The sequence below is a fragment of the Scyliorhinus torazame genome, chromosome 29 (assembly GCF_047496885.1).
Source record: "Scyliorhinus torazame isolate Kashiwa2021f chromosome 29, sScyTor2.1, whole genome shotgun sequence".
NCBI lineage: Eukaryota > Metazoa > Chordata > Chondrichthyes > Carcharhiniformes > Scyliorhinidae > Scyliorhinus > Scyliorhinus torazame.
The window spans coordinates 37,232,898-37,247,066 of NC_092735.1; the positions used below are offsets into that span (position 1 = coordinate 37,232,898).

Sequence of the window (14,169 nt, forward strand, 5' to 3'; positions counted from 1 at the left end):
GACCATCAACAGGTACACGCAGCTCGACGCGTACCACCTCCCGCGCATATCTGACATGGTTAACCAGATTGCACAGTACCGGATCTTCTCAACGGTGGACCTGAAATCCGCCTACCACCAGCTCCCCATCCATAAATCAGACCGTTCATACACCGCCTTCGAGGCAGACGGCCGCCTATATCACTTCCTTAGGGTCCCCTTCGGAGTCACTAACGGGGTCTCGGTCTTCCAAAGGGAGATGGACTGAATGGTCAACCGGTACAGTTTGCGGGCCACGTTTCCGTACCTAGACAATGTCACCATCTGCGGCCATGATCAGCAGGACCATGACGCCAACCTTGCTAAATTTCTCCGCACCGCTACTCTCCTAAACCTCACTTACAACAAGGAGAAATGTGTGTTCAGCACGAACCGCTTAGCCATCCTCTGCTATGTGGCCCAGAACGGAGTTCTGGGGCCCGATCCCGACCGCATGCCCCCTCTTGGAGCGCCCCCTCCCCCACTGCCCCAAGGCTCTCAAACGCTGCTTGGGGTTCTTTTCATATTACGCGCAGTGGGTCCCAAACTATGCGGACAAGGCCCGCCCTCTCGTACAGTCCACCCAGTTTCCCCTGACGGCCGAGGCCCAACAGGCCTTCACCCGGATCAGAGCTGATATTGCCACGGCCATGCTGTAGATGAAATGCTGCCCTTCCGAGTGGAAAGCGACGCATCAGACGTCGCCCTTGCCGCCACCCTCAATCAGGCAGGCCCGTGGTATTCTTTTCCTGCACCCTTCATGCCTCTGAAATTCGGCACTCATCCGTCGAAAAGGAGGCCCAAGCTATCGTTGAAGCTGTGTGGCATTGGAGGCATTACCTGGCCGGCAGGAGATTCACTCTTCTCACTGACCAACGGTCGGTAGCCTTTATGTTCAACACCATAAGATCAAAAATGATCAAATCTTGCGGTGGAGAATCGAGCTCGCCACCTATAATTACGAGATTAGGTATCGCCCTGGTAAACTCAACGAGCCCCCAGACCCCTATCCCGAGGTACATGTGCCAGCGCACAGGTAGACCAACTCCGGACCCTGCACGACAGCCTTTGTCACCCAGGGGTCACACGATTCTACCACTTCATTAAGGCACAAAATTTGTCCTCCGTCGAGGAAGTAAGGATAATCACCAGGGACTGCCAGGTCTGTGTGGAGTGCAAGCCACACTTCTACCGGCCAGACCGCGCGCACCTGGTGAAGGCCTCCCGCCCCTTTGAATGCCTCAGCATGGACTTCAAAGGTCCTCCCCTCCACCGATCGTCACACATATTTCCTCAGTGTGATCGACGAATACTCCCAGTTCCCCTTCGCTATCCCTTGCCCCGACATGACGTCTGCCACCGTCATTAAAACCCTCTATTCTATCTTCACTCTGTTCGGTTACCTTGCCTACATCCACAGTGACAGGGGATCCTCATTCATGAGTGATGAGCTGCGTCAGTTCCTGTTCAGCAGGGGTATCGCCTCCAGCAGAACGACAAGCTACAACCCCCGGGGAAACGGACAGGTAGAAAGGGAGAATGGGATGGTATGGAGGGCCGTCCAGCTGGCCCTACGGTCCAGAAATCTCCCGGCCTCCCGCTGGCAAAGAGGTCCTCTCTGATGCACTACATTCCATTCGCTCGTTACTCTGCACTGCCACTAACAGTACACCCCATGAACGTCTTTTTCACTTCCCCAGGAAGTCCACATCCGGGATGTCGCTCCCGACTTGGCTCACAGCTCCGGGAACTGTGCTTCTCCGTAAACGTGCGCCTCCATAAGGCGGACCCGTTGGTGGAGAGGGTATACATGCTCCACGCAAACTACCAGTACGCCTATGTGGTGTTCCCCGACGGCCGCCAGGATACTGTCTCCCTCAGGGACCTGGCACCAGCATGTTCCACCCCTACAACACCCCTGGCGCCACCCTCCCCTCACCCGTCGCTCACAACCCCCCCCCCCCCCTTGCTCACGCCCGTCGATGAAGAGGATTTTGGCACGCTGCCGGAGTCACCTTCGACCAGGTCAGCACCAACATCGCCGTCACCACTCCGTCGCTATCGAAGGACCATCAAGGCCCCGGACCGGCTGGACCTCTGACCGGTCCACCGGACGCCAAGAGACACCACCCCTGCCGGACTCAATTTTAACAGGGGGTGAATGTGGTAAACCGCTGTTGTACTTGTATTAGAGGGTGTATGGTAGAACCTGCACTGCAGGTTCACCTGTGGACCCTGCCTGCTGGCTCTGCCCAGGAGCCGGGGTATAAATATACGTGTCCTCCAACTCGCAGCCATTTCGCCAGCTGCTTGGGAGGCCACACGTCTGATACTAATAAAGCCTCAGTTTGGATTCAACTTTCGTCTTTAGTCAAATTGATCGTGCCTCAGAGGGCTAGCTTCCTCGACGGAATGAAAAGCTGACGGAGTGGGCAGCAGAGGGAGGAGCTTAATGGGAGACAGCAGAGAAAACTGGGAGTGAGATAGAGAGAATACTCCTTACAGAGCACATCCAGACTCATTCATTTGGAGTGAGATTTAGGCTCCAGATTATATAGCTTATTTCCATCATGCTCTTAAACCCACAGCGCTCTAGAGTGTTTAACTATATTTGTGTTCGATCTCATTCTTGTTAACCATAGAACTTATTCCTTGCAGCAGCAGCACCCCCCCACCCCGATCTTGACAGCTCTAGCTAACAAGGAAGGGAGCAAGGGAAATCAAGGGATAACTGAAGCGAGGCACAATTTAACAGGGATGGAGAAATAATTGTGAAGGAGGAGAATTGGTTGTGAGGGGGGCAAGGCAGGGCAATCAGTAAGTGAGGACAATGCTCCGCTCAGAGGGAGCGGGGCTGGTGAAAACATTCCAGCCAACGTTTATGTTTGAATTCTGCCTGCCCCTGTGTTGGGTCCGCTCAGGGTGGTGCAGTGATTAGCACTGCTGCCCCACGGTGCCGAGGACCTGGGTTCGATCCCGGCCCCAGGACACTGTCCGTGTGGAGTTTGCACTTTCTCCCCGTGGAGGTTAGGTGGATTGGCCACGCTAAATTGCTCCTTAATTGGAAAAATGTTTTTTTAAACGTGTACGGTGTGCTCAGCCTATTCAAACCTGTTTCCTGCACATCTGCCCTCCTTCCAGCATCCCCCCACATTCCCGAAACACCCTCTTCCTGTCATTGATACATAAACAGAAGCTACACGGGCGATATCGCGGAGTACAAATCCGAGGAAGTCAAGCAGAAACTGCACCGTGATCCGGTCCGACCTCACCTTTTATTCCTGGTCCAGTTCTGGCCGTGCACTAACAACACCGCGTTTACATTGCGCCGTTAACAGGGCAACGTGTCTCGAGGCACCTTTCCCGCAGCATTTTAAATGAAACTTGGTAGCCAGCAACGAGAGATACTGGGACAGTTGACCATAATTTTGGGCAGAGGTTGGTTTTAAGGATTAAAGGAGGAGGGAGAGAGGTTTCGAGAGAGAGAATTCTGGAGCTGAGGGCCCAGACCTCCGAAGGTGCAGTCGCCAATGTTGGAGGGTTGGGAATCCAGGGCAGGCGATGTCTTGCGGATCTGAAGCGAGGACGAGAATTTTTAAATTGAAGGTCGCTGGGGAAGGAGCCAGTTCAGGTCAGTGAGCACGGGGATGAAATGCTTTCCAAGTGCCGCCACTGCTGTTTCGTAAGAAGGTGTGGCAGCCATTTTGAGCACAGCAAGATCCCACAAACAGCCAAGAGACTAAACGAGCAGTTGATGGGTTTGTGCAGTCAGTTTGTGCCTTTTCTGTTCCCCCGTGGCCCCAACCCTTTTCCCCTTCCCCCAATCAACATCTTGGGTGGGATTCCCCGTCCCGCCGCACCTGTTTTCTGGCACGGCGCGCCCCCTGCTGGCAGCAGGATTCCCCGTCCCGCCAGCCAGCCAATGGGGTTTCCCCATTGTGGGCCCCCCTCCGCCGTCGCGAAATCCGCGGGCGTGAGTGTGCTGCCAGCGAAACGGAGGATCCCGCCAACGGAGAATACAGCTCCTTATCTTGCTTGTTCATTCCTGCAGCTCAGGTTTGCCGACTCGCCCCACCCTAAACCTCCCGCCGTTACCTCACTCCTCCTCTGTCTTGATGTCCGGCCAGGCTGATATTTATTGCCCCCGCTCTCTGTTGTTGCGCTGCCTCCTCGTTGGTGGAGGTCAGAGATTTTGGGAGACGCTGTCTAAGGGTTAAATGACAATTATTTTACACTTGAAATTTCAAACGTATCTCTGACCTCCACCAACGAGGAGGCAGCGCAACAACAGAGAGCGGGGGCAATAAATATCAGCCTGGCCGGACATCTCAAGACAGAGGAGGAGTGAGGTAACGGCGGGAGGTTTAGGGTGGGGCGAATCGGCAAACCTGAGCTGCAGGAATGAACAAGCAAGATAAGGAGCTGTATCTGAAGACTTTAGGCAGGGGTATTGCTGTAGGTTGTAACCCTTTGCCTCGCTGGTGGCGAGGTGGCCGATCCTATTGGGTTAGAGGTCACTTTCTCCCCCTGTCCCTCAATATGGCTGGAAGACGTAATGGAGTTTATGAGCCTAGAGAAGATGAAATTTAGTTTAAGAGGGAATGAGGAGGGGGTTTCATAAAGGATGGTGTCCGTTTATATCTCACCTTAAGGAATTAACCTCAGTCAGCAGCTAAAAGTCGAGGGGGGTTAATTTAGTTCATTAATTAGTTGTTTTTGGAGTGAAGCAGTGGTTAGCACTGCTGCCTCACGCAGGCAGGGAACCGGGTTCAATCCCAGTCCTGGGTCACTGTCCGTGTGGAGTGTGCACATTCTCCCCGTGTCTGCGTGGGTTTCGCCCCCACAACCCAAAGATGTGCAGGGTAGGTGGATTGGCCACGCTAAAATTGCCCCCCTTTTTAAAAAATAAATTTAGAGTACCCAATTAATTTTTTCCAATTAAGGGGCGCTTTAGCGTGGCCAATCCTAGCCTGCACATCTTTGGGTTGTGGGGGTGGGGCCCACGCTGACACGGGGAGAACGTGCAAACTCCACACGGACAGTGACCCAGGACTGGGATCGAACTGGGACCTCGGCGCCGTGAGGCAGCAGTGCTAACCACTGCGCCTCCGTGCAGCCCATGCTGAATTGCCCCTTGGAAAAATATAATTGGGTGCTCTAAATTTTTTTTAAAATTATTAACCCTAGTTGCTTTTGGGTTGTGGAAGGGATTGTTAAATGTTAGTTAAATGTGTGTAATTCCTGTACAAGAGAAATTTTGAAAAAGCTAATAATATTTGTGAAATAAAAGGAATATTGTCTATCATGCCAGCTGTTTTCTAACTAATCTTGTCATCTCGTTTGCTCCCCCCGCCTTCCTCCCCAGTTGCTCTGTTATATATTTGAACTCTTTCATCTATCCTTTCTCATTCCTTCAGTCGGCTCTTCAGTTGCAATGCGGAGAACAATGTGGCCACACTGCAAGCAAATTAACGTTGGTATTTTTCGGTTCTGCCTGAGCACCACGAGGAGCGGAGACCGTGTCGCTCCGGCTGCCAGAGCGAGTGAATAAAGAGCCGGCATTGAGGCAGGTCCCATGAGCCCATTCATGTGACCCAGGCCTTTGTCCATTGTGTCGGGTTGGGTGCTTGGCCTGTCTCTCCTTTTGGCTTCAAACTATCGAACGTCAGCGTAAAACCCAGACCAGTGTCTCCAGTGCAGCACTGGGGGTGAGCTGCACCGTCGGAGGAGCTGTCGTGGATGAGCTATTAAACAGGTTCACGAGGTTAATGCCTTTTGAAGAGAGAGATTGAGGAATTTAGACCTATATTCTGGGGTTTAGATGAAAGAGAGGAGATCTAATTGAGGCTTTTAAGATGCTAAAGGAGATTGACAGGATTGACGTGGAGCGGATGTTTCTCCTTGTTGGACTTTCCAGAACAAGAGGGTGCTCTAGGCTAAGGAGGGGGGGGGCAGATTTAAATCCGAAATGGTGAGGAATTACATCTCTCAAAGGGTCGTGAATCTGTGGTAGTCTCTATCCCAGAGTGTGGTGGACACTGGAACACTAAACACATTTAAGGAGGAGATGGATGAAGGGTTATGGAGAGCGGAGACGAAGGGTTATGGAGAATGGACAGGAAAGTGGAGATAAGGCCGAGAGGCGATCAGCCATGATCGTATTGAATGGCGGAGCGGGATCGAGGGGCTGAATGGCCCACTCCTGGTTCTTTGGTAAATCGAGACTCTGGCTGCACTTTCAAGGAGATGTGACAATCCTCCGAGAGGAGCTCGGGAGTTTTCCCTGATTTCCAGTTGTAACGTTTATCCCTCAACCAACATGACACACAACAGATTATCAGATCATTTATCACACTGCACACAACAAGGCCCCAAACCTGAAACTTGGCAGCCGCTATCCTGCGTTACACTGACTACATTTCAATGGCTAAAGTGTTTCGGGATGTGTCCTCGGGTTCTTTCTCTCCCTCTGTTTCTCAGTAGGGTAGCCACAGCGGTTAGCACAGTTGTTTCACAGCTCCAGGGTCCCAGGTTCGATTCCGGCTTGGGTCACTGCCTGTGCGGAGTCTGCACATCCCGTGTGTGCGTGGGTTTCCTCCGGGTGCTCCGGTTTCCTCCCACAGTCCAAAGACGTGCAGGTTAGGTGGACTGGCCGTGCTAAATTGCCCTTGGTGTCCAAAAAGGTTAGGTGGGTTTATGGGGATAGGGTGCTCTTTCCAAGGGCTGGTGCAGACTCGATGGGCAGAATGGCCTCCTGCACTGTAAATTCTATGACACTCTCCCTCTTCCTCCCTCTTTCTCTCCTCCTTTCTCTCGCTCTTTCTCTCTCTCTCCTCTCTTCTCTCTCTCCCCCCCTCCCCCCCACACCCTCTCTCACTCTCTTCCTCCTCTCTCTCCCTCCTCTTTCCGTTGGGAATTGAGCTCCAGATGCATCTTTACCCCTGGATCCTGTAACTGACACTTCATTAAACTGGACAACTGGTCCATGTGGTTGCTAAGGCAACGCTCCCAGGAGTTGGTTGCGTGATGCTGCTTGGCGTGTTTAAAGCAGCATTTTCAAACACGCAGATAGTTAATAAATTAGTCGTCGAGCAAACATTAATGATTTGGTAAAATATATATATTTTTTTACTGGTTTAAGGTAATTTCAGCCAGGAATATTGCTGAGCTGCACTGTGGGCCCAGACAGGGCCTAACTGAAATAGGCTGAGCTGTGACATCTGACCTGTAACCGGTCTCTCTCTCTCTCTCTCTCCCCGTCTGCAGCTTTTCTCCATTGTTGTTTTCGGATCAATCGTCAATGAAGGTTACATGAATCGACCCAATGAGGTGGAACAGCATTGCATCTTCAACCGCAATCCCAGTGCCTGTAACTATGGCATTACCATTGGTGTGCTGGCTTTCTTTGGGTGCATGGCCTTCCTCGCCCTCGATGCCTATTTTCCACAGATAAGCAGCGTGAAAGACCGAAAAAAGGTGGTTCTGGGGGACATTGGATTTTCAGGTCAGTGTTTGACACACGGGGAACAACCGGATCACAAAAGGTCAACGGAAAGCCACCTTCGGGGATCAGAGACATTCCACGAGTGTTAGCCTTTGTCCCAGTGGGTAGCACTCTCCTCTCTGGAGGTTGTGCACCCACACAAACTAGACTGACATCGCAGTGCCCGTACCGAGGGGGTGCAGCATTGTCTTTCAGGTGGGACATGGTTAAATCGAGCCATTATTTTTTTAAAAAGCGGATTATTTCAAAATTCTCCGTTGTTTTTCTGAGCTTGCCATTCACAAACTGGGTGCGGGTTTCTGATATTCCAACAATCGCAGTGTTAAAATGACTTTGGTTGTAAAGCAATCTGAAATTATGTGAAACGTGCTACAGAAAAGACGAGCCTTTCTTTTGAAATGAAAAAATGAAATGAAAATGAAAATCGCTTATTGTCACAAGTAGGCTTCAATGAAGTTACTGTGAAAAGCCCCTAGTCGCCACATTCCGGCGCCTGTTCGGGGAGGCTGTTACGGGAATTGAACCGTGATGCTGGCCTGCCTTGGTCTGCTTTCAAAGCCAGTGATTGAGCCCTGTGCTAAACAGCCCCTGCAACCCCCTTTTTATTCCTGCAATCTTTCTCTCATAATGCCTCCCGCTGGCCCCCTGTCCCTCCGTCTGGTCTCGCGCCCCCCCCCCACCTCTGGTCCCCTCCCCCTCCGCTCCTCCATCTGATCCCGCGCCCCCCTGTCCGTCCCTCTGGTCCCACGCCCCCCTCCCTCCCTCGTCCCCTCCGCCTCCGCCCCTCCCTCTGGTTCCGCCCACCCCCCATCCCCCCCTCTGGTCCTGCGCCCCCCCTGTCCCTCCCTCTGGTCCTGCGCCCCCCTCCCTCCCTCACTCTGGTCCTGCGCCCCCCCCTCCCTCTGGTCCCCTGCCCCCCCCCATCCCTCTGCTCCCACGCACCCCTCCCTCTGGTCCCCCCCCCCCCCATCCCTCTGGTCCCGCACCCTGATTGGATACTGAGTTGGTGTTATTGGGATGATTGTGCCCCCACCTGCCAGCGAGAGACAGCAGCTTATCGAGAGTGCAGCGCCTGAAGGTTAAGGGGTTAAAGTTTACTTTTTAAAAATTCTATTCCCAACAGCATTTTGGTCCTTCCTGTGGTTTGTGGCATTCTGCTTTCTCACCAACCAGTGGCAAGCGACGGACCTGGAGGAGGATGACCCGTTAAAGGAAGGTGCGGATGCTGCTCGAGCTGCCATCGCCTTCTCCTTCTTCTCGATCTTCACCTGGGTAAGTCGCTGATCTCCTGACGGGATAAACAGAGCGACATCGCAACGGGGTTGATGCTTCCCCCCTCGACCCGGGGTTATAACGGGTTGACCATCTCCTGCCCGCTGAACTTTGAGGCTGGGTCAAGACTTTTGAGTTTCAGGCTTCATTCCGTTCCCATTTGGTAAATTTCCAATGAGGAAAATTAGCCCTAATTCCGCGCTCCACAGGGTGTTCACTGAGGTCCTCCAGCCAGCCTTCTGAAATTTCAGCAACTGTTGGAGGTGCAGCTCCGTTTTGGAACTTAAATATCGAACTGAGCTTCACAGAATCACCCTGTAATCTCACTTGGGGTCAAAATGGGAAGTGGCACATCCTGGAGGGGCGGTTTGGGGGGTGAACCTTTGTAAGAGGAGCTTTACTCTGTATCTAACTCCGTGCTGTACCTGTCCTGGGAGTGTTTGATGGAGACAGTGTAGAGGGAGCTTTAATCTATCTAACCCCGTGCTGCACCTGTCCTGGGAGTGTTTGATGGGGACAGTGTAGAGGGAGCTTTACTCTGTATCTAACCCCGTGCTGCACCTGTCCTGGGAGTGTTTGATGGGGACAGTGTAGAGGGAGCTTTACTCTGTATCTAACCCCTTGCTGCACCTGTCCTGGGAGTGTTTGATGGGGACAGTGTAGAGGGAGCTTTACTCTGTATCTAACCCCGTGCTGCACCTGTCCTGGGAGTGTTTGATGGGGACAGTGTAGAGGGAGCTTTACTCTGTATCTAACCCTGTGCTGTACCTGTCCTGGGAGTGTTTGATGGGGACAGTGTAGAGGGAGCTTTACTCTGTATCTAACAACCCGTGCTGTACCTGTCCTGGAGTGTTTGATGGGGACAGTGTAGAGGAGCGTTACTCTGTATCTAACCCCGTGCTGTACCTGTCCTGGGAGAGTTTGATGGGGACAGTGTAGAGGGAAACTTACTCTGTCTCTTCTGGATCATGTTACTTGTAACCCCTGGGTTTCTAATGTCGACATGTGAACCTGTTAAGATGTAGGAAGGTGACAATTAAAATCTGAAGGGTTTTGTTAGCAGAGTTCTACATGCTTGACTTAAAACTGTACACAGATCCCCAGCACTTCCTGTCAAATTGTCTGATATATAGTTGAGAATTAACCTGTCCTCTTGAGGCGCTCCATAAAGACGAGGGTGTGTGTGTGTGGGGAGAGTAACCACTGTCCTGCCTGGGGCTGGGGGAATCACTGCCTTCCTCACCATTCTGTAATGTCACCTGAAAAAGCACCTACGCTGGAGACCCGGCAGGATTGTGTGTGATGGCCCCTTGCAGTTGAACATCCCAAAAAATGTTCTCCCGTCTGTCTTCACATCTCGGGCACGGGCGGCAGTCAGTGCTGATAGAACCAGCAGCTATGGTGAATTGGGAGAAATGAATAATGGCATCTTTACCGTCTAATATTTGGTGTGCATTGAAGCACGTTAAACCGCAGATGTTTATTCTGACTGTTTGATGGTTCCAGCTCCTCTGTTAATGCTCAGTGTGACAGGACCTTTAGCCTGTCTCCAGATGTGACCTCCCTAATCTCAGTGTCTCCTGTGTTTTACCCAATACCCACACCTTCCTTTTCCAGGGTTATTTGGTACTCTTTGCCATGGATCGATTAAAGGACATCAACCTTCACTGAGGAATACAATAAGTTGTTCCCATCACAGCCAACCCATCCCTCTCTCGCTTAACTGCACATCGCACACAGCCTTCAAATGCTCCCTGTCTTCATAGCAGCAAAAGTTAAACACTACATGAGCTGCCAGACTACCCAGTTTGCCTGAACAGCTTTCTCTTCCGTTGCTGTAACTGTGATTGTGACAACTAATCTAATTACTGAGGGAGAAAGTGGTTTTGATTTTCTCACCTGTACGGGTTAGTAGGTGAGACTTTGTGAGTTGTCCCTCTCACTCCCTCTCTCACTATACCCTGTCTCCCCCTCTCTCTGCGCAGTGTTAACCAGGTGTCAAGTATTGCGTGGTCTTAAAATGTTCAGAGACCATCAGAATCAGCAGCTCACAGTCGTATTCCTGCCTTGCTCACCATTCCATAATCACTGCTCTGTGTCTCGCCCTCAGTCGCCTGCAACATTCCGAGGGGGGCCCTTATCACTCTGCTGGTTGTAATTGACTTTGTTCTAAAACATATCTCCCCCCCGCTCTGTTCCAAATAATGTAGTTTCTGTGAACGGGTAACGTACAATGGGTCCCTGTCCAGATAGTGAGGAATTCCATCCCGCTTCTGCTTTCAGAGTCACATCAGGTAGATGATTATATATCTTCACCACCGCCTCCATTCCAGAAAATAACCTTCACCTGGATGCCTGGTTTCCTCCTTCAGAGTTTAAATCATGGCGATTAAAGATTTCACTCCTCACTCCCAACAATGTTTCCAATGTTGACTGACAGCCGAGACCAGAATCTGTCCATGCTCAATTTGCATGTGTTGTGTTTTGGAATTTCTGTGCTGTCTGACCCCTGCTGGGTCAGTTCTATGTTCTCGTTAAGTCAATAACACTGTGGACTGGAGTCCGTGGCAATTCTGTATTCTATCTCTGCCTGTGTGTGTGTCGTTTTTCTCAAATGCAGAACAATTTACAGCTTGGATTTGTCGCACTGCTTATGTTAATGACCTTTAAACTACTACCTCGTGTTAACCCTGTAAACTTTGCTCTAACCGCCAAGTCATTGCTTTCACAAGGTCATTTTTTTACATTCTGCATTTTAACAACACTAACCGCAGTGTCCTTTGTTCCACCCCTCTCGCCCTGTTTTTCTATCCCCTCTGTGTTCCCCCTCTCTCTCTCTGTCCCCCTCTCTCTCTGTCCCTCTCTCTCTTCTCTGTCCCTCCTCTCTCTCTCTCTCTCTCTCTGTCCCCCTCTCTCTCTCTCTCTGTCCCCCTCTCTCTCTCTCGCTCTCTCTCTCTCTCTGTCCCCCCTTTCTCTCTCTGTCCCCCCCTTTCTCTCTCTGTCCCCCCCTTTCTCTCTCTGTCCCCCCCTTTCTCTCTCTGTCCCCCCCTTTCTCTCTCTGTCCCCCCCTTTCTCTCTCTGTCCCCCCCTTTCTCTCTCTGTCCCCCCTTTCTCTCTCTGTCCCCCCTTTCTCTCTCTGTCCCCCCCCTTTCTCTCTCTGTCCCCCCCTTTCTCTATCCCCCCCTTTCTCTCTCTGTCCCCCCCCCCTTCTCTCTCTGTATCCCCTCTCTCTCTCTGTCCACCCCCTCTCTCTCTGTCCCCCCCCCCCTCTCTCTCCTCTCTCCCCCTCTTTCTCTCTCTCTCCCCCTCTTTCTCTCTGTCCTCCCCTCTCTCTCACTGTCTCCCCCCCTCTCTCTCTCTGTCCCCCCCCTCTCTCTCTCTGTCCCACCCTCTCTCTCTCTGCCCCCCCCCTCTCTCTCTCTCTCTGTCCCCCCCTCTCTCTCTGTCCCCCCCTCTCTCTCTGTCCCCCCCTCTCTCTCTGTCCCCCCCTCTCTCTCTGTCCCCCCCCTCTCTCTCTGTCCCCCCCTCTCTCTCTGTCCCCCCCTCTCTCTCTGTCCCCCCCTCTCTCTCTGTCCCCCCCCTCTCTCTCTGTCCCCCCCTCTCTCTCTGTCCCCCCCTCTCTCTCTGTCCCCCCTCTCTCACTCTGTCCCCCTCTCTCTCTTCTCTGTCCCTCCTCTCTCTCTCTCTCTCTCTCTCTCTGTCCCCCTCTCTCTCTGTCCCCCTCTCTCTCTCTCTGTATCCCCTCTCTCTCTCTCGCTCTCTCTCTCTCTCTGTCCCCCCCTTTCTCTCTCTGTCCCCCCCTTTCTCTTCTCTGTCCCCCCCCTTTCTCTCTCTGTCCCCCCCTTTCTCTCTCTGTCCCCCCCTTTCTCTCTCTGTCCCCCCCCCTTTCTCTCTCTGTCCCCCCCTTTCTCTCTCTGTCCCCCCTTTCTCTCTCTGTCCCCCCCTTTCTCTCTCTGTCCCCCCCTTTCTCTCTCTGTCCCCCCCTTTCTCTCTCTGTCCCCCCCCTTTCTCTCTCTGTCCCCCCCCTTTCTCTCTCTGTCCCCCCCCTTTCTCTCTCTGTCCCCCCCCCTTTCTCTCTCTGTCCCCCCCCTTTCTCTCTCTGTCCCCCCCTTTCTCTCTCTGTCCCTCCCTTTCTCTCTCTGTCCCCCCCCTTTCTCTCTCTGTCCCCCCTTTCTCTCTCTGTCCCCCCCTTTCTCTCTCTGTCCCCCCCTTTCCTCTCTCTGTCCCCCCCTTTCTCTCTCTGTCCCCCCCTTTCTCTCTCTGTCCCCCCCTTTCTCTCTCTGTCCCCCCCTTTCTCTCTCTGTCCCCCCCTTTCTCTCTCTGTCCCCCCCTTTCTCTCTCTGTCCCCCCCTTTCTCTCTCTGTCCCCCCTTTCTCTCTCTTTCTCTCTCTCTCCCCCCCCTTTCTCTCTCTGTCCCCCCTTTCTCTCTCTGTCCCCCCCTTTCTCTCTCTGTCCCCCCTTTCTCTCTCTGTCCCCCCCTTTCTCTCTCTGTCCCCCCCTTTCTCTCTCTGTCCCCCCTTTCTCTCTCTGTCCCCCCCTTTCTCTCTCTGTCCCCCCTTTCTCTCTCTGTCCCCCCCTTTCTCTCTCTGTCCCCCCCCTTCTCTCTCTGTCCCCCCCTTTCTCTCTCTGTATCCCCCCTCTCTCTCTGTCCACCCCCTCTCTCTGTCCCCCCTCTCTCTCACTGTCTCCCCCCCTCTCTCTCTCTGTCCCCCCCCCCTCTCTCTCTGTCCCCCCCCCCTCCTCTCTCTCTGTCTTCCCCCCCCCCTCTCTCTCTCTCTCTCTCTGTCCCCCCTCTCTCTCTGTCCCCCCTCTCTCTCTGTCCCCCCTCTCTCTCTGTCCCCCTCTCTCTCTGTCCCCCCTCTCTCTCTGTCCCCCCTCCTCTCTCTGTCCCCCCTCTCTCTCTGTCCCCCCTCTCTCTCTGTCCCCCCTCTCTCTCTGTCCCCCCTCTCTCTCTGTCCCCCCTCTCTGTCCCCCCTCTCTCTCTGTCCCCCCTCTCTCATCTGTCCCCCTCTCTCTTCTGTCCCCCTCTCTCTCTGTCCACCCTCTCTCTCTGTCCCCCCTCTCTCTCACTGTCTCCCCCCCTCTCTCTCTCTGTCCCCCCCTCTCTCTCTCTGTCCCCCCCCTCTCTCTGTCCCCCCCTCTCTCTCTCTCTCTCTCTGTCCCCCCCTCTCTCTCTGTCCCCCCCCTCTCTCTGTCCCCTCTCTCTCTCTGTCCCCCCCTCTCTCTCTCTCTCTCTCTGTCCCCCCTCTCTCTCTCTCTCTCTCTCTGTCCCCCTCTCTCTCTGTCCCCCCCTCTCTCTCTCTGTCCCCCCTCTCTCTCTGTCCCCCTCTCTCTCTGTCCCCCCCTCTCTCTCTGTCCCCCCTCTCTCTCTGTCC

The 14,169-nt window shown here is 53.3% G+C and overlaps 1 protein-coding gene across 1 annotated transcript in view; it reads left to right on the forward strand.

Moving 5' to 3' along the window:
• LOC140404064 (synaptogyrin-1-like) overlaps positions 1 to 10,634 on the forward strand; it is a 31,021-nt gene extending 20,387 nt beyond the window's left edge. Inside the window, exons 2-4 of the mRNA XM_072492430.1 lie at positions 7,285 to 7,522; positions 8,646 to 8,794; positions 10,412 to 10,634. Coding sequence (XP_072348531.1) covers positions 7,285 to 7,522; positions 8,646 to 8,794; positions 10,412 to 10,465 — 441 coding nt within the window. The 3' untranslated portion in view covers positions 10,466 to 10,634. The remainder of the gene's footprint in view (positions 1 to 7,284; positions 7,523 to 8,645; positions 8,795 to 10,411) is intronic.
• Positions 10,635 to 14,169: the final 3,535 nt, after the last annotated feature.